Below are 20,408 nucleotides of genomic sequence, written 5' to 3'. Positions count from 1 at the left end.
CCAGGATGAACATTTCCCATCAACCACCACCCTCTGTCTTCTTACAGTTAGCCAATTTCTGATCCAGACCGCTAAATCACCCTCAATCCCATGCCTCCGTATTTTCTGCAATAGCCTACCGTGGGGAACCTTATCAAATGCTTAACTGAAATCCAAATACACCACATCAACCGCTTTACCCTCATCCACCTGTTTGGTCACCTTCTCAAAGAACTCAATAAGGTTTGTGAGGCACGACCTACCCTTCACAAAACCGTGTTGACTATCCCTCATCAAATTATTCTTTTCTAGATGATTATAAATCCTATCTCTATAATCCTTTCCAACACTTTACCCACAACCGAAGTAAGGCTCACTGGTCTAAAATTACCAGGGTTGTCTCTACTCCCCTTCTTGAACAAGGGGACAACATTTGCTATCCTCCAGTTTTCTGGCACTAAGGTACAGAGTAAAGCTCCCACTACTCTTTTTTTTAAAAATGCAATTAAAGGTTCCTCCACTCTTTAAAAATGAAAGTAAATGTCCCTCTTACTGTTCTCATAAAACACTTTCAGGACAGCAACAGCTCAATGTAGGCTAGAGGTACACAGTTCCAATGTGCAGCTCTCATCTTCCTGTGTTGACCATTTCTGGAGTAATACTGACCCTGATGATGTTGCTGTTTGAGCTAGTTTGTGGAATAGTGTTGAAATCTGACATGTGTTTGTCACCAGGTCCTTCATTCCCGATGAGTACATGGTGTGGTGCCCGGAGCAACTGCTGCAGTGTGTGCTGGCCCACATCCACTACATGCCTGACCACTGGAAAGGAAATGCCAATAAATCAGAGACCAGGGATGAGATGGCTCAGCTGTTCCAGTACAAAGCGGTACGTTAATGTCAGAATGCATCACACTGCTTGGGCAAGTGGGAAAGTGTGAGGCTTCGAGCATAGAGTCTGACTGACCCTCAAAGGGACGTTGGGGTGAGTCTGACTGACCCTTGATCTATTGGTGTTTTCCAGGTGTTTATTCTGGAGGAGTTGCTCAGTCCCATCATCACTCCATTTGTGCTGATCTTCTCCTTGCGTCCGAGATCTCTGGAGATCATTGACTTTTTCCGGAACTTCTCAGTGGAGGTGGTGGGAGTGGGTGATATCTGCTCCTTTGCACAGATGGATGTTCGGAAACACGGGAACCCAATGGTATGCGTGAGCTACAGTTGTCGATATTGCAGCCAGCTGGCTAATAGTGTGTGTAGCTGTGTCCTTCACTCATATTCACGTTGGCCGGGTGGTTGACAGTCAGGAAGAAGGTTTTAGCTTACAGGAAGATATCAACAGATTGGTCAGGTGGGCAGATCACTGGTGACAGATTGAATTCAAAACTGGGAAGTGTGAGGTAATGCACCTTGGAAGAAGTAACAAGACATGAGAGTACTCAATGAATGGCAGGACATTAGGGAGCTCACAGCAACAGAGAGAGATCTTGGGGTGTTTATCCATGGATCCCTGAAGGCAGCAAGTCAGGTTTATTGGGTAGTTAAGAAGGTATACGGGACACTTGCTTCTATCAGTCGTGGCATAGATAAGAGCAGGGAGGTTATGTTGGAGCTGTACAAAACTTTGGTTAGGCCAAAGCTGGAGTACTGTGTGCACATCTGGTCCCCACACTATAAAAAGGGTGTGATTGTACTGGACAGGGTGCAGAGGAGATTCACCAGGATGTGGCCTGGAATGGGGAGCTTCAGCAATGAAGAGACTGGATGAGCTCTGGTTGTTTTCTTAAGAGCAGAGAAAACTGAAGGGACATGATAGAAGTGTTTAAGGTTATGAGGGGGCGTGAACAGGGTGAGTTGAAAGCATCTGCTCCCCTTAGTTGAAAGGTTAATACAAGAGAATAAATTTTAAGGTGAAAGGCAGGAGATTTAGAGGGGATTTCAGGAAGTTTTTTTTGCCCCAGAGGGAATCTGGAATGCACTGCCTAGGAGGGGAACTGAGGCAGGATATCTCACAACCTTTTTAAAAAAAAAATGCTTGGATGTGCATTTGAAATGTCACAACATTCAAGGCTATGGAAAGCAGGACTAGCGTAGATTTAGAGTAGGTTTTTTACAGTGCTGTTTTGTTTGATTTTATGATACCAGCTGATCTTATTGCTGGGCATGTCAGATTTGACACTGAAATCTGACTTCAGTAGATGAAGATGCAATTTTTAACAATAAAATAGAAGTTTATCACACACAAGAAATGAAAATCTAAAAAGAATAAACCAAACTCTTTATACACAACACCCAGTTTAAAGATTTCAAGATACAGGACAAACTACAATCTTATTGATCCCAACATTTATAGTACTCAGATACCAAAGAGAATTTCCAGCTCTCTCAAATCAAAAGGGTTTAACACTTCCCCATCATTAGAATCTGAAAGCCTCTTCACTGAGTCTTCATGTAATTGAACTTAGACTTTCTCAGCTTCAAATGACCCCTTCAGTATTTTAATTAAACACTCTGATCTGGAACTTTCAAACTAAACTCCTTACATTGAGGTAACCTATTTCTCAACACTGCTAAATGACCCCGTTTCTTCACTTACAGTTCTCTGACAATCCAACTTCAGTCAAGACTCTGCAAAACTGAGAACCAAAAGGGTTTTCCAAACTGTGGGTGTTTCCCCTGAGTGAAAAACAATTCCAGATTCTTACAACAAACCTACTGCACAACTGTTCACTCTGTTTATCGTAAAACTCAGTCAATGCAAACAAAACCCAATTAGGCTCCAAGAACCACCTCTCATGCTGTTTTCAAAAGAGATCACCATGGCAACAGCAATACTTACAACTTAATCATTAAACCTCTTCAAACCCACAGAAAGCCCACCAGTACAAAATCCAAAAATACATGTTAAGTGTGGATAAATCATACACTTTACATCACAGAGCATATTGAGGAAATTGCTGCCATTTGCATTAACAAAAGATGATTGCATAGGTTCCTTTAAAGATAAACTCTCTGGATTTCAACATTCCCATATACACTGCTTCCCAGGGGGCAGGACCAGCAAGGAGAAAGCCTGGGTATAATCTTGTCAGAATGATCCAACGTTGGGTGTGAACTTTTCTTTGTTTAAGGGAATGTGTGGGTATTATTGATGAAACCAATGCTGACTGCCTGACCTGAACTCCATTGAGAACCGTAGATCCTTGAGTTTGAATAGTTTGATATTGGAGATGAGTGTATCCAGGCGTGATGATGGGAATTTTTTTTTTTGCAGTGGCTCTCAGAAGGCCAGACAGAAGCCTCGGTGTACCAACAGGCAGAGAATGGGAAAACTGAACTCTCCCTCATGCACTTCACCATCACCAATCCACACTGGCACCCACCTCAAGACAGCTCCGTCTTCATTAGTCACCTGAAGGAGAAGGTACAACATGATGCAGCCACTGGTCCACCTGCCCAGCATCTCCTGTCCGACACACCGCTCTGCAACTCCCTGCTCTCCAACGAGTCAACAAATATTGTAAGTGTATGTATTTTAAGATCATCGAAATATCAGGGAAGGATATTTGGGTTAGATAAAGAGTGTGGAAAGAAATCTGACCCCTGCACTTTGAGTCCCTACCAGCACTCCGTAGAACACCTCAGTCAGTCTCATGCCTCTGAACAAAGAACAAAGAAAATTACAGCACAGGAACAGACCCTTTGGCCCTCCAAGCCTGCGCCGATCCAGATCCTCTATCTAAACCTGTCGCCTATTTTCCAAGGATCTGTATCCCTCTGCTCCCTGCCCATTCATGTATCTGTCTAGATACATCTTAAATGACGCTATCTGCTTGATGTCCATAGCCCCATCAAGTCCACATACAGTCTTCTTCAGAATTATCAATTGTTTCCACTTCCTCCTTTCTCATAGGCAATATATTCTGAATCATCATTATTCACTGTGCATGAGCATTGTTCCTGCCGTCCCTGCATCTCTTTCCCGAGGCTTTTAATATGTATCCCCTCATTCCTGTATTATCAGCAAATTGGAACAGCTTTTCTTCTTAACTTCTGAAGCTGTCATAGTCTCGGGCCTTGTTCAAATCATTTGCTCCAAGGAGAACAACCCCAGAATATCCAACTGAACTTTGTAGCTGAAATCCCTCATACTTGGAAGCATCTAGGTAAATCTTCTCTGCACCCTCTGAAAGATTCCCCTAAAGTGTGAGAACCATAATTGGACACAATGCTCTAATTGTGGTCTAACCGGAGCTTTATAAATGTTCAGTATAAAGGTTCATTACCTTCAGCTGCTTCAACATCTTTGCCTCCATCTTTTCTTTTTATTGATTTGTGGGATGTGGACATCACTAGCTGGCCGGCATTTTTATTGTCCGTCCCTAGTTGTCCTTGAGGGGGTGATCTGCATTCTGGAACCGCTGCTGTCCATGTGCTGTAGGTAGACCCACAATGCTGTAAGGGAGGAAATTCCAGGATTCTGACCCAGCAACACTGGAAGAATGTCGATATATTTCCAAGTCAAGATGGTGAGTGGCTTGGAGGGGAACTTGCAGGTGGTGATGTTCCCATGTATCTGCTGCCTTTGTCTTTCGAGATGCAAGTGGTCCTGGACTTGGAAGGTGCTGTCTAAGATCTTTGGTGAATTTCTGCAGTGCAGCGTGTAGATAGTACACACTGCTGCTGCTGATCATCAGTGGTGGAAAGAATGGATGCTTCGGGATATGGAGCCAGTCAAGCGGCTGTTTTGTCCTGGATGGTGTCAAGCTTCTTGAGTGTTGTTGCAGCTGCTCCCATCCAGACAAGTGGGAAGTATTCCATTACAATCCTGACTTGTGCCTTGTAGATGATGGACAGGCTTTCAGAAGTCAGGAAGTTAATTACCCGCCACTGTATTCCCAGCCTCCGACCTGCTCGTGTAGCCACTGTGCTTATGTGGTGAGTCCATTTGAGTTTTTAGTCAATGATACCCCCCAGGATGTTGATAGTGGGGGATTCAGTGATGGTAACACCATTGAATGTCAAGAGGTGGTGATTAGATTGTCTGCTATTCGTGATCGTCATTGCTGCCATTTGTGTGGCGTGAATACACACATCATAAGGTCAGATGTGCGATCTTCATGACGATTGCACAATGTTCAGCACCATTCGTGATTCCTCAGATACTGAAGAGAGGTTGGTGTAGACAATGTTATAATGAGAAACAAGGAGATGACAGACCAATTGAATATATACTTGGGTTCAGCCTTTACAAGGAAGACACAAATTTTTTTCTTCTATTGTTTTGTGGGATGTGGGCGTTGCTGGCTGGCTGGCATTTCTTGCCCATCCCTAGTTGCCCTTGAGAAGGTGGTGGTGAGCTGCCTTCTTGAACAGTCCCAAAAATATTGGGGAACATGTTCTAGCAAGAGGGAAGAACTGAAGGAAATCTCTAGTAGGGAAATGGTGGTGGGGAAATTGAAGGGGTTTAAGCCAATAAATTCTCAAGGCCTGATAATTTATAGCCCATTATTGAAGGAAGTGGTTGTAGAAATCATTGGCGGTAGTCATCCAAGATACTGTAGACTTTGGAACAGTTTCCATGGATTGGAGGGTAGCTAATATAACCTCACAATTTGAAAAGGGAGGTAGAGAGAAAATTGGGAAAGAGACTAGTCAGCCTGATGTCAAAAATGAGTAATATACTAGAGTTCATTGTGAAAGATTTAATAACTGAGCGCTTGGAAAATAGTGACAGGATCAGACAAAGTCAGCATGGATTTACAAAAGGGAAGTCATACTTGACATATCTACTGGAATATTTTGAGAATATAACTGGTAGAGTTGATAAGGGAACCCCACTCAATGTGGTTTACTTGGACTCTCCAGAAGGCTTTTGATAAGGTCCCAGATAAGAGATTAGTGTGTAAAATTAAGCTCGTATAGTGACATAGAGAACTGGTTCTTGGACAGGAAACAAAGGATAAAAATAAATGGGTTTTTTTCCAAGTGGCAGGTAGTGACTCATGGTGTACTGAAGGAACCAGTGCTAGGACCTCAGCTGTGTGCAATATCTTTCAATGATTTAGATGATGGAACTAAATATAAAATCTCCAAGCTTACAGCTGACGTAAGGCTGAGTGGGAGGGTGAGCTGTAAGGAGGGCGCAGACATGCTTCAGTGAAATTTTAACAAATTGAGTGAGTGGGTAAATGCATGGCAGATGCAATATAATGTGAATAAATGCAAGGGTATCACTTTGGTAGCAAAAACAAGAAGACAGATTATTATCTGAATGGCGATAGATTGGGAAAAGGGGGAGGTGCAATGAAATCTGGGTGTCCTTGTATGCCAGTCGCTAAAAGTAAACATGTAGGTGCAGCAGGTGGTGAAGGCAAATGGTATGTTGGCCTTCACGGTGAGAGGATTCAAGTGCAGGAGCAGGGATGTCTTGCTGCAATTTTACAGCGCCTTAGTTAGACCACACCTGTAGCATTGTGTGCAGTTTTCATCTCCTTCTCTGAGGAAGGATGTTCTGACTTTGGAGGGAGCGCAGCAAAGGTTTACCAGACTGATTCCTGGGATGACAGAACAGATATATGAAGCTAACCAATGCAGTCTATGTTCACTGGAGTTTAGAAGAGTGAGAGGCAGGAGATCTCATACAAAATTCTAACTGGACCAAAAAGAAATAAATGCAAGAAGGATGTTCCCTAGAACCAGAGATCACGGCCTCAGGATACTGGGTAGGCCATTTAGGACTGAGATGAGGAGAAATTTCTTCACCCAGAGAGTGGTGAACCTGTGGAATTCTCTGCCACAGAAAGTGGTTGAGACCAAAACATTGCATGTTTTCAAAAAGGGGGTTGCAGATAGTCCTTTGGGCTGAAGGAGTTAAAGGCTGTGGAGAGAAAGCAGGAACAGGGAGCCAAGTTGAATGATTAACGATGGTCATATTGAGTATTGAAGGGATTACTAGCCTACTCCTGTTTCTTTTTCTGTTTGAATGCAATAGGACCTGGACAATATCCAGTTTTGATCTGACAGGTGGTAAGTAATATTTGTGCACCACATGTGCCAAGCAATGACCATGTCCAACAAGAGAGAAACTAACAATCCTCTTTTGTCATTCAATGCCATTAGCATCGCTAAATCCTTCACTATCGACATCGTTGACTAGAAGCTATTCAAAGTCTGGGAAATCTGCGTAAAATAACTCACCTCTTGTCTCCCCAGAGCCTGTCCATTATCTACAAGACACAAGTCAGGAGTGTGATAGAATACTTCCACTTGCCTGGATGGGTGCAGCTTCAACAACACACAAGAAGCTCAACACCGTCCAGGACAAAACAGCCCGCTTGACTGGCATCACATCCCGAAGCATCGCTTTTTCCATCACTGACGATCAGTAGCAGCAGTGTGTTCTATCTACAAGATGCACTGCAGAAATTCACCTAAGCCCCTTAGATAGCACCTTCCAAACACACGACCACTTTCATGAGCTGAAGTCATGGGTACATGCTAACAATCCTGTGGAAAGTGTAATCCCCTGTATTCTGGTCAATATATAGAAGATATAGAATGTGGGGAAATAAATAGCAATATATTGAAAAATGTCCATATTACAGAGGAGGACGTGTTAGATGGCTTAAAATGCAGAAACGTGGATAAATCCCCAGGACCTGATCAGGTGTACCCTAGAGCTCTGCGGGAAGCTAGGGAAGTGATTGCTGGGCCCCTTGCTGAGATATTTGTATCATCAATAGCCACAGATGAAGTGCTGGAAGACTGGAGGTTGGCTAATGTGGTGCCACAAATTAAGAAAGGTGGTAAGGAAAAACCAGGGAACTGTAGATCTGTAAGTCTGACATCAGTGTCGGCAAGTTATTCGAAGGAATCCTGAGGGATCGAATTTACATGTATTTGGGAAGGGAAGAACTGATTAGATATAGTCAACGTGGCTTTGTGCATGGGAAATCGTGTCTCACTAACTTGATTGAGTTTTTTGAAGACGTAATGAAGAGAATTGATGAGAGCAGAGCGGTGGATGTGATCCATATAGACATCAGTAAGGCATTCGACAAGGTTCCTCATGGTAGACTGGTTAGCAAGGCTAGATTACATGGAATAGAGGGAGAACTAGCTATTTGGATACGGAACTGGCTCAAACGTAGAAGACAGAGGGTGGTGGTGGAGAGTTGCTTTTCAGATTGGAGGCCCGTGACCAGCAGTGTGCCACAAGGATCGGTGCTGGGTCCACTGCTTTTCGTCATTTATGTAAATGATTTGGATGTGAACATAGGAGGTATGGTTAGTATGTTTGGAGATGACACCAAAATTGGAGGTGTAGTGGACACTGAAGAAGGTTACCTCAGAGTACGACAGGATCTTGATCAAATGGGCCAATGGGCTGAGGAGTGACAGATGGAGTTTAATTTAGATAAATGTGAGGTGCTGCAGTTTAAAAAGGCAAATCAGGGCAGGTAAGGTCCTGGGGAGTGTTGCTGAACAAAGAACCTTGGAGCGCAGGTTCATAGTTCCTTGAAAGTGGAGTCATAGGGAGACAGGATAGTGAAGAAGGGGTTTGGTATGCTTGCCTTTATTGGTCAGTGCATTGAATACTGGAGTTGGGAGGTCATGATGAAGCTATACAGGACATTGGTAGGGCCACAGAAGTACTGTGTGCAATTCTGGTCTCCCTGCTATAGGAAGGATGTTGTGAAACTTGAAAGGGATCAGAAAAGATTTACAAGGATGCTGCCAGGGTTGGAGGGTTTTATGCATAGGGAGAGGCCACATAGGCTGGGGCTATTTTACCTCGAGCATCGGAGGTTGAGGGGTGACCTTATAGAGGTTTATAAAATCATGAGGGGCATGGATAGGATAAATGGACAAGGTCTTTTCCCTGGGGTGTGGGAGTCCAAAACCAGAGGGCATGGGTTTAAAGTGAGAAGGGAAAGATTTAAAAGGAACCTAAGGAGCAACCTTTTTCACACAAGAGGGTGGTGTGTGTATGGAATGAACTGCCGGAGGAAATGGTGGAGGCTGGTACAATTACAACATTTAAAAGGCATCTAGATGGGTATATGAATAGGAAGGGTTTAAAGGGATATGGGCCAAATGCTGGCAAATGGGACTGGATTTATCTAGGATATTTGGTCGGCATGGAAAAATTGGTCCAAAGGGTCTGTTTCCGTGCTGTACATCTCTATGGCTCTATTTATTCCTCAACCAGGACTGAAAATGAATTAAATGGTCATTCAACCAATTGTTTTTTGTGGGTTCTTGTTGCACAGTGTCTTTCAAATTTCGCTGTTCTTAACAGGAACAGCAAAAGCTTAGTAGAGATCTGGCGATTACAACATTCATTGATCAGCTGTCAACTGCTTTAGACGTTCCAGCAATGTGAAAGGTGCTACAGAACCGCAGGTTGTTTCTTTCAGTGGCTCATACATGCTTTGGTATTCTTGCAGCCTGAGAATCTCATTGTAAGTTTGCTCACACGCTCGGCACTACCTGGCTCGCTGCTGACTGGCAGAGACGGACGTTTCGGGCAATCGTGTAGTACTGCTTCGGCTGCTGCTAGCGTCCTGGCTTCACTCTCCTCCACCCACCATCCAACTCGGACAAGATCCCACACTCTCCTCGTGGAGAATGGTGCTGAGAGTTCTCTGTATCGCAGTGACAGGACCATTATGGAAGAGAGGTAGGAAACCAAAGCCCTCGATATCATGGAACCAGGTAGAGAGGGACTGTCTTATGAGAAGAGATTAAGTAGATTGAGTCTGTTCTTGTTACAGTTTAGAAGATTGAGAGGTGACCTTATTAAAACATACAAGATTCTTACAGAGCTTGACAGGGTAGATGCAGAAAGGTTGTTTCCCCTTGTGTGAGAGTGTAGGACTAGAGGGCATACTCGCAGAATAAGCATTTGAGACAGATGTGGAAGAATTCCTTCAGAGTGTAGTGAATCTGTGGAATTCTTTACCACAGTGGGCTGTTGAAGCTGCATCATTAAGTTTATTTAAGGCAGAGATATGTAGATTTGTAATCAGTATGGGAATCAAGGATTATGGATAAAAGGTAGGAAAGTGGAGTTCTGCGATGATCTCATTGAATGGTGGAGCAGACCTGATGGACTGAATGGTCTATTTCTGCTCCTACATTTATGGAAGCAGAATACCACGAAGGTGTGAAATCTCAGAAACAAACAGAAATGCAGCAAATATTCGAATACCTATTGTTTAGGGATCAGTCAGCTCACTTGGCTCAACAGCTAGAGGGTACTGCAGAATGACACTAAAGGAGTGGGTTCAATCTGCAGACTGGCCATGGTGGTTTGTGGTGACCTGCCCCCATGCCTTGCTGCGTGCCTGATGTGGAGTGGTGCTTCCTAAAGCTATACTGTATAACCATTTGCCCTCTCTGCCATGATGAGGGATGCCTGTGGTCCCTTGTGGGCGATGGTAAAGGCAAATGAACTACAGTAAAATCTTAAAGTTGTATCATATGGGAAATGCAGGTCAAACCAAGCAGCCAAGCAACCTCATAACTGATAGTACAGCAAGTGAATGGGTCATGTACACTACCACAGTCTTGTGTGGGAAATGCCCTGCGTCTTTCTGCATTGTTCTTTCAAACCTGTAAACCTCGCCAAAAGGGAGAAAGATTCAAAGCGTTTGAGAAGACTCTGATGACCTATCACCTTCTCTGCTGTCAGCAACCAGGTCACCACGTGAACAGGCTTGAAGTCTAAAAGATTATGTTCATGGGATGTGGGCATCATTGGCTGGGCCAGTGTTTATTGCCTGTTCCTAGTTGCCCTTGGTAAGGTGGTGGTGAGCTGCCTCTTAAACCATGGAGGCCCCCTTGATTGTAGATAAAACTGCACTGCTCTCAGAGAGGGAATTTCAGGTTGGCAAAAGATTGTCCCATTTGATTCTAATTTTGTTTGCACCCATTAATGCCAAATGTGTCAAGTGTGGCCTTGGAACAATATCGTCTTCCCTTTAGTGTTGCTGGCTCAAAAACATGCAACCATAAAATAACCTGGGCCTTGCACTGAAACTAGTTATAAAAGCATAAGAATATGTGAAATAGGAGCGTGAGTAGGCCATTCAGTCCCTCAAGCCTGCCCCACTATTCAACAAGATCATGCCTCATCTGCCCCAGACCTCAACTCCTCTTTCGTGTGAGCTCCGCATAGCCCTCAACTTCCTGACATTTCAAAAATCTATCCATCTCCTATTTAAATACTTGCAGTCATCTGGGACAGAAAATTGCAGAAACTTACTACCCTCTGGGAGAAGAAATCCCTTCACACTTCAGTTTTAAATGGGTGTTCCTTTATTCTGTGATTATGTTCCCTAGTTTGGAATTCTCCAAAATAAATATAGACCGTTCTGATCCATTCAGGATGGGTGGACTGATTCTTTATTTGTAACACGGCTCCATTGGTCAGAACGAAGTTTGAAATTCAAATGGAAGGTGATATTGCTAAATGTGAAACGACATATTGCTCAGAATCAGGAATGAATCAACTAGGTTCCTTTTTGCAAACAAAACTTGCCTGGGCAAAAACGTAAAGTTTATTAACAAAAGTTAAAATAACTGTCCAAAAGACAGCGGCAAGATGATAATGTCACTGGACTCATCTTGCAGAGACTGAGGCTGATGCTCTGGGACCATGGGTTCAAATCCAACCTTGAGAGCTGGTGGAATTGAAATTAATTGATAAAATCTGGAATTGAATATTAGTCTTAGTAAAGGTAACCATGAGACTGTAATCAGTTGTCATAAATATCCATCTGGTTCACACATATCCTTTCAGGAAAGAAACCTACCATCCTTACCTGGTCTAGCCTACATGTGACTCCAGACCCACAGCAATGTTATTGACTCAACTGTTCTCTGAAATATCCTTGCAAGCCACTCTGTTCAAGGGAGTGGCCAATTAGACATGGCCAACAATACCGGCCTTGCCATTGAGACCCACATCCCATGAAAGAATGAAGGAAAAAAATGTATGATTATCCTTCTTGGAAAGATAGCACAGTTTCCAAAAAAAAAACCTCAAAACTTCACAGTGTTATCTTGAAGGTATTTTGGCCAAGTAAGTGTTAAATTCAGGGGAAAAGAAAATTACTTGCAGATTGTCCCAAATGTTGGTCTGTAGCTAAAGTCAGTTTACATGCAATCTGGTGGCATTGGGATTTTTCCTGGATCAGGTACAGTTGGCTAAATGTGCTTTTTCTGGAGACTGGTGGCAGTTTCCAAATTCTCCCTTATTTGGTTTTATTACTGTCACATGTACCAAGATACAGTGAAAAGTGTTGTCTTATGTGCTTTACAGGCAGATTGTACTATACAAGTGCATCAGGGTAACAGAACAGAGTGCAGGATACAGTTTTACAGCTGCCGAGAAGGTGTAGAGAGAGGTCAGCATTAAAATAATATTATAAATTAATATTTCAGATGACACTTTTTATTATAAAACAAAGGGATTAAAAATTAGATGGTTATAACTAGCCTTGGAGACTATGGTGCATCTAATTAGTTTATGGAGAAAAAGCAAGAATGTGACTTTGAACTGGATTGTCAGCAACAATCATTGTATGGTGGAGCAGGCATGGATGGCCAAATAGCCAACTCTTGTACCTGGTACCTAGCATTTAACTGCTAGTTCATGTTTAGTGTATCAAAACATGTCTAATTTTTTATCTTTAACATGTTTTATCTTTGCTACACCAGCACGTCAGCAAGTGCAGGCTCGGGTAGATCTCTGCTTCTTGCCAACTTCGCTTCAACAGAAATGAGTCTTCATGCTATTTATATGCATGAGGTAAGGACGAAATTACTTCAGATTTATCACAGGGTTGGATAGAAAGTAAAGCCCCCTCTACATTGTCCCCATTAAAAATCTCTGGACAGAGACAGCACAGGGTTAGATACAGAGTAAAGCCCCTCTACTCTCTTACACTGAAAGTAAAGCTACCTCCACACTGTTCCATAAAACATTCACAGGACAGGGACAGCACAGGGTTAAATACAAAGTAAAGCTTCTTCAACCTATTAAGCACTTTGTGAGCCTCTGAATGATAGACCTTGAATCAGCAATCTTTTTGTGTGTCCTGTGCTGGGCTAGTGTTTGAAATGCTGGTTATATTGTTTCTTTGGGGAATGGTGTTGTATCAGAAGATGACTAACATTGAAGATGAGATGCAGCTCTGTTCCCTGGCCCTGAGATTGTTTAAGTGTCAAACCCACGATATAACTCCTGTCTTTTTAAAAAATAAAAAAAGCAGAAGTGACAAAGAAGATTGATGAGGGCAGGGTGGTGGATGTTGTCTACATGGAATTTAGCAAGGCCTTTGACAAGGTCGCTCTTGGCAGGCTGATACAGAAGGTAAAGTCACATGGGATCGGTGGTGAGCTGGTAAGATGGATTCAGAACTGGCTAGGTCAGAGAAGACAGGGTAGCAGTGGGATGGTGTTTTTCTGATGGAGATCTGCGACCATTGGTGTTCTTCTGGGATCCTTGTTGTTTGTTTGTAATATATATAAATGATTTGAAAACAAATGTAAGTGGTCTGATTACTAAGTTTGCAGACAACACAGATTGGGAGAGCTACGGATAGTGAAGAGAATTGCCAGAAGAATATAGATTGGCAGAAGAAATGGTATGCGGAATTTAATCCTGACAAATGCAAGGTGATGCACTTTGGAAGGTCAAAAGTATACAGAAAATAGCAGAACCCTTAGAAGCGTTAATATACAGAGGGAGCTAGAAATACATATCGACAGTTCACTGAAAGTGTAAACAGAAATAGATAATGTGGTCAAAAAGGCATATGGCATCATGCTTGCCTTCATTGGTCAGGGCACAGAGTATAAAAATCAGCAAGTAATGTTGCAGCTGTATAGAGCAGTAGTAAGGCCATATCTGGAATATTGTGTACAGTTCTGGTTGCTATGCTATCAGAAGGATTTTGGAGGCTTTGGAGAGGGTGCAGAAAAGGTTTACCAGTATATTACCTGGTTTGGAGGGTATTAGCTGTGAGGAGAGATTGGACAAACTTGGTTTGTTTGCACTTGAACGTTAGAGGCTGCAGGGCGCCCTGATGGAGGTTTACAAAATTATGAGAGGCATGGATTGGGTGGATATTCAGAGTCTTTTTCCCAGGATAGAAATGTCAATTATAGGGAACGTAGGCTCAAGGTAAAAGTTTAAAGGAGATGTGAGAGGCAGGTTTTTTTTTCACACAGGGTGGTAAGTGCCTGGAATGCACAGCCAGAGGTGGTGGAGGCGGATACAATAGCAACATTTAAGAGACAGCTTGACAGATACGTGAATAGGCAGGGAATACATGGATATGGACTGCTTAGAGTCGAAAGGTTTTTAGTTTAGAAAGGTGTTGTCTCGGCGCAGACTTGGTGGGCCAAAGGGCCTGTTTCTGTGCTAGGCTGTTCTTTGTTCTTTGTTTTTACAAAGAACTAACAACATAGTTGCAATTACATCATACCTTTCATAACTTCCCATAATGCACCACATCTAAAATTGTACTGTTGAGATGAAGCTGGAAAGCCAGCAGTGAATTTACACACAGTAAGACCTCACAAACACCAAGGTGCTATTTATCATATCAGCTGGTCTGTTTTTTGGTTGAGGACCAGTGATAACTCCCCTTTTATTTGTAAAATAGTTCATGCTGTTTTCACCATCTTGGAGCAGACCAGTTTGTGATCTCTTGTGATCAAACTTTTGGTTTAAGATCTCTTCCAAGTAACAGCACTGGTACAGCACAGTCTCTGCGTTGCAGTGAGACTGGTGGTTCAGGTTTTGTGAAAGCTTCTCTGGCATAGGACTAGAAGCCACAACCTCTGACTCTGAGATGGCAGTACTGGTCACTGAGCCTCGGATGAGATGCTAGGAAGTTTTTTTTAATCCATTTATGGAACATGGGCATCGCTGGCTGGCCAGCCTTTATTCTCCTTCCCTAGTTGCCCTTAAGATGGTGGTTGATGCAGTCAATGTGCTATATGTTGACCCACAATGACCTTAGGGAGGGAGTTCATTGTGAGAACATTGCTGTCCCAGAGATCATCATCATACAGTGATTTCCAAGAGAGGCGACAGCCTACACACTGAGGTTCCACTGCAATTATAATATTGAGAATTGCATGCAGCCCATTCCCGTGGGAAGGAAGAAACAAATGGTGAGGGTTGAAGAAGGGGAGAAGATAGCTGGATAGTATTGGAGTCCATCCTGACAAAAGGATATCAAGGGAGGGAAAGGTTGCAATAAAGACTCAAGGAAGATACCAAAGCTGAGTACTTTTGCCAGTCAGGATTTATTTTTTAGTGTCACCATAGTCTTACCAGACCTTGGGGCTGCTGTCTCATTAGAGGTCACCACGACTCAGGTGAGGGGAGAATTTGGGAAGGAGAGTCCTTGATGGAAACCTCAGCCAGTGAAGGAATTGAACCCACTCTGTTGGCAGCACTCTACATCACAAATTAACCATCCAGCTAAATGAGCTAAACTGACCTCCACTGATGAGGAATGATGACCTGACTGGGCTGTTTTCTCCGTAAAAGAGAAGTCGTAGCAATTACCCAATAGAGATGTGTAAAATTATGAAGGGATTTGAAAGATTAGATATCGGAACAATGTTACCACCTGTAGGGAACCATTTAACTACAGGCCATAAATATGAGATAACCACCATTTAATCCAATTGGAATTCAGGAGAAACATCTTTCCCTGTGGGTGGGGAGAATGTGTGACTCACTCCCATAGGGAGTACTCGAGCCAAATAGGTTAGATCTATCTCACGGGAGGCTAGACAAGCAACTGAAGGAGAAAGGAATAGCAAAATGGGCAGATAGTTTGAGGTGGTGGGAATGCCAGGAAGCTCATGTGAGGCATCAACACCAGCATAGAAACAGAAGGCCAAAGGGCCTTTCTCAGTTGTGTAAATTCTGTGTAACTGCGACTAAAGTCGAGGATTTATACCTGCAGTGGTGGCCAGCCTCATTTAACAAGGTTGCTAAGGTCCTACAGGAACATGGAAGCAGGAATGGGCCGTTCAGCCATTTGAGATTACCACCCCCTGCCAGTCTAGGCTGTAGCTTATCATCTACATCAATGTCATTTTATCACGTTATCTTGGTATCTCCTGATACTTTTATTTATGTTGAAACCCTTCCTGGAAGAAGCTACTGATGGTGGAGGGTATGAGAAGGACAGGCCAGTGAAAGAAGGGCAATAGAGGTTACTTCTTTGTTAGGAGAGCAATGTGTAGACTCCTTTCCTCATTTGTGTTGTTCTGTCTTGCAGCTTCACCAACAGAGTGCACAGCCCCAGTATATGGCACAGGGATCCCAGACTCTCAGTTCAGTCACTGAACAACCCACTGCTCCAGGTACCTCTCCATCGTCTTACTGACCACACAGCAAGAAGAGCCAAGGCAAACATCAGACAACTGAAACAAAAATAGCAGACAGGAAAATGTGAATTGGGAGAAAGCAGTGTTAGACTTGGAATGTAGAAGGAAGGGCTGATACAACAAGGAGAAAGTAGTGTGGTGTTGTACATGTGAAGCCTATCTAGGGAAAGGATGACCGAGAGATCTTTCAGAGAGAGGGTGAAACATTGTATTGATGAGTTGAATGGCTGCTTCTGTGCTGTACAATTCACAAGTTATAGGAGAATACTGAGTAAATTATCAGAATGGTGAGAGATGCAGAGGGGCAGGGTGTCAGAGTGTTTGAATCATAAATCACAGAGAACATCAAAAGACAGTATGGAACAAAGGGTATGATTCTAAAGTGTGTGTAGGAGCAGGGAACCTGGCTGTGAATATGTGTAAGTCTTTAGAATTAGACCTTGGATGAAGCACTGTACAGTTCTGGGTACCACTGTATAGGAAGGATGTGAGTGCATTGGCAAGAGTGCAGAAGTGATTCACAAGAATGGCCCCAGGGATGAGAAACTTCAGTGATGAAGATAGATTGAAGAAGTTGTCACTCTCCTCTTTGGAGAGAAGAAGCCCGAGAGGAGATTTGATAGAGGTTTTCAAAATTATGAGGAGTCTGGACAGAGTAGATGGGGAGAAACTGTTGAAGGATCGAGAACCAGAGTTTTAAAAAGCACAATTTACAAAAGAGAAGGTGCAAAGAGAGAAGAAAGAACAGTTTCTCAGTGTGTAGTTAGGGTATGAAATGCACTGCCTGATGGTTTGGTGGAGCAGGTTCAGTTGAGCCATTCAAGAAGGCACTGTTTCTATTTAAATAATCTGCAATGTGGAAGATTGCGGAGAGAAGGCAATAGACTGGCACTAAGTTGAAATGTTCAGACACCCAGTACAGGCGCAGTGAGCTGAATAGCCTCCTTTTACAACATTTCATGAGATCCAAACTAATGCTGTGGGGTCACAGGTTCACATCCCATCTGGAATTTAGCTGCAACAGAAAAGTACTTTGACTCTCAGGTCACTTGAACGGCTGGTTTGTGATGCAGAGCGAAACCAACAGCCGGGGTTCAGTTACCGTACCGAGGTTATCATAAAGGTGCCACCTTCTCCACCTTGTCCCTCTTGCTAGAGGCATCATGACTCTCAGGTTAAATGCAGCATCAATCGCCCCTCTCTAATGAGGAAAGTTCATCAAATGTTGTTGTTTATTGTGAAGGGAGTTGAATATAGTTCCAGGTTATAGTCATACAGAGTATTGGTGAGAACACCTCTGGAGTACTGTGTATGTATTGGTCGCCTCATTGAAGGAAGCTTGGAAATGCATTGGAAGAAATTCAGAGGTTTCTAAGACTAATACCTGGAATAGATGTTTTATCTTATGAGGAGAGGTTGGACAAGCTGGGCGTGTATTAACGGGAGTTTCGAAGAGTAAACGGCACCTTGATTGATACATGTAAGATTGATGGGGTTGAGAGAAAAAAATATTTATTTTTCCAAAGGATTTGAGAAGGAGAAACAACCATAACATTTGAGCCAGGCCGTTGAGGGGTGATGTGAGAAGCACTTGTCTTTACAATAGAAAATGGGATTGAAAGCTGTGCTCCTCTGACTCCAATATATATCCGTATCTCCAACTGTATTGTAACACAGAGTCATCTCAGCTCCCAGAGACTATCTATAACTCCCAGATTGTTTACCTGCCTGAGAAGCAAACAATATTTTGCACCGCAGCACAGGGCTGCAATCGATGTGGTAGGGGAAGTGACCAAATGAGGTAGCTTTTAAGAACCCTCTTCAAGGGGAGATGGTGAGGTTTACAGAAGAAGTTCCAGAGTTTAGAGCTCAGGGAGCTGAATGTACAGCCACCAGTGAGGGAGCGATGAAAATTGGCAATGATCAAAAGACCAGAATGAGCAAAATGCGGATATCTGAGAGCTGGTGTTCAGAGACATAGGCCAAGGTGAGGTCTATCTTCTTGTTCAGTTTCCCTCCCCCAAAGGGGGTTCTTGATACACACATTCACCAGGATGAGAGTCACCAGCTGTACAGGTGGAGGGCACTCAGACTGCGAGGAGATTGTAAACAGCGAGGAGAATGTGAGAAGTGGGTGATGTATTCTCATTCCTCGTTCTCTCTGTATCCAATAATGAAGAACTCTGCTTGCTGATCAGTCGTGTCTTTCTCTGTCCCTCAGTGCCCCCGTTGACTTCACCAGAAACACTGACGGCTTATTCCCAGCTGCACCTCGGGGGCTGGGCAGAAGAGTCTGAGGGGGAAGATCCCATTACTGACCCACAAGAACCACAGGACCATGAGGAAGAAGTGCCTTCTAAGATGGACAGGGTTAGTGTCTTAAATATTTAAATGTACAATCCCTTTCTCTCCTCAAAGCTGTCACTCTCACTGGCACACGCACTGACTCTCACAGGGATACAGACTCACACGCACTGACTCACGTTGGGGCACGAGGTCCCCCACACACACACTGATTCTCACTGGGATATGGGCTCCTACACACACAGACTCTCACTGGGGTGCCGGCTCCCACACGCACACCCACTGACTCTCACTGGGGTATGGATCCCACACACGCACACTGACGCTTGCTGGGGTACAGGGTCCCACACGCATTGACTGTCACTGGGATACAGTCCCACATGCAGAGACACACACACCCTCTCACTGGTGTATGGGTCCCACAGACACACACACACACTGATTCTTGCTGGGATATGGGTCACGCGTGTACTCTCTCTCGTGCGCGCATGCTCTCTCTCGCGAGGGTACAGGTCTCACAGACACACTGACTGTCACTGGTGTATGAGTCCCACACTCGCAGACAACAGTTCTCATTGGGGAAATTTTTTCTTTAATTTTTCATTTATAAAGTGTGAGCAGAGTTGGCTCAGACAGCATTTATTACCCATCCGAAACATGACCTGGCGAAGTCCGTGGTGACACACCATCCAAAAATGCTGAAGCCGATGGAGGGTTACTCCCAGTGCTGTTAGGGAGGGAGTTCCAGGATGTTGACCCTCTGACAGCCAAGGAACGGGGACTTAGTTCCAGGTTAGCATGGTGTATGTTTTGGATTGTCATAAAATCAAGTGTTGTCCCTTTTAGGGAGGGAACCTATCGATTCCAGTTCCAAACTGCCACCTTACGCAAGGTGAACACATAGGGACAGATGGTCTGAGGTGCATTTGTTTTAATGCGAGAAGTATAGTAGGTAGGGCAGATGAACTTAGGGCTTGGATTGGTACCTGGGACAATGATGTTATTGCCATTACTGAGACTTGGTTGAGGGAAGGGCAGGATTGGCAACTAAATATCCCAGGATATAGATGCTTCAGGCGGGATAGAGAGGGAGGTGAAAGGGGTGGAGGAGTTGCATTATTGGTCAAAGAGGATATCACAGCTGTGCTGAAGGAGGGCACTATGGAGGACTCGAGCAGTGAGGCAATATGGGTGGAGCTCAGAAATAGGAAGGGTGCCGTAACAATGTTGGGGCTGTACCACAGGCCTCCCAACAGCGACCGTGAGATAGAGGTACAAATGTGTAGAGAGATTATGGAAAGATGTAGGAGCAATAGGGTGGTGGTGATGAGAGATTTTAATTTTCCCAACATTGACTGAGATTCACTTAGTGTTAGGGGTTTAGATGGAGCAGAATTTGTAAGGAGCATCCAGGAGGGTTTTATGGAGCAGTATGTAAGGGGCCATACTGGACCTGGTGTTGGGGAATGTTCCCGGCCAGGTGGTTGAAGTTTCAGTAGGGGATTACTTTGGGAATAGTGATCACAATTCCGTAAGTTTGAGAATACTGATGGACAAAGACGAGAGTGGTCCTAAAGGAAGAGTGCTGAACTGGGGGAAGGCGAACTATAGCAAAATTCAACAGGAGCTGGGGAATGTGGACGGAAAGGGTACAGGCAGACAGTGCAGGGATCCCCTGTGGCCATTCCCCTCAAAAAC

General features: G+C 43.8%; 1 protein-coding gene across 1 annotated transcript in view; it reads left to right on the top strand.

Annotated features, from left to right (window-relative positions):
• atg9b (autophagy related 9B) overlaps positions 1-20,408 on the top strand; it is a 90,528-nt gene that overhangs the window by 55,423 nt on the left and 14,697 nt on the right. The window contains exons 3-9 of the mRNA XM_048595913.1: positions 714-867; positions 1,003-1,182; positions 3,253-3,498; positions 9,431-9,663; positions 12,708-12,798; positions 16,298-16,382; positions 18,628-18,776. Of these exons, the coding sequence (XP_048451870.1) occupies positions 714-867; positions 1,003-1,182; positions 3,253-3,498; positions 9,431-9,663; positions 12,708-12,798; positions 16,298-16,382; positions 18,628-18,776 (1,138 nt within the window). The remainder of the gene's footprint in view (positions 1-713; positions 868-1,002; positions 1,183-3,252; positions 3,499-9,430; positions 9,664-12,707; positions 12,799-16,297; positions 16,383-18,627; positions 18,777-20,408) is intronic.

The sequence above is a fragment of the Rhincodon typus genome, chromosome 4 (genome assembly GCF_021869965.1).
Source record: "Rhincodon typus isolate 14 chromosome 4, sRhiTyp1.1, whole genome shotgun sequence".
Taxonomy (NCBI): Eukaryota; Metazoa; Chordata; class Chondrichthyes; order Orectolobiformes; family Rhincodontidae; genus Rhincodon; species Rhincodon typus.
This window is presented reverse-complemented; position numbering and strand designations above follow the sequence as displayed.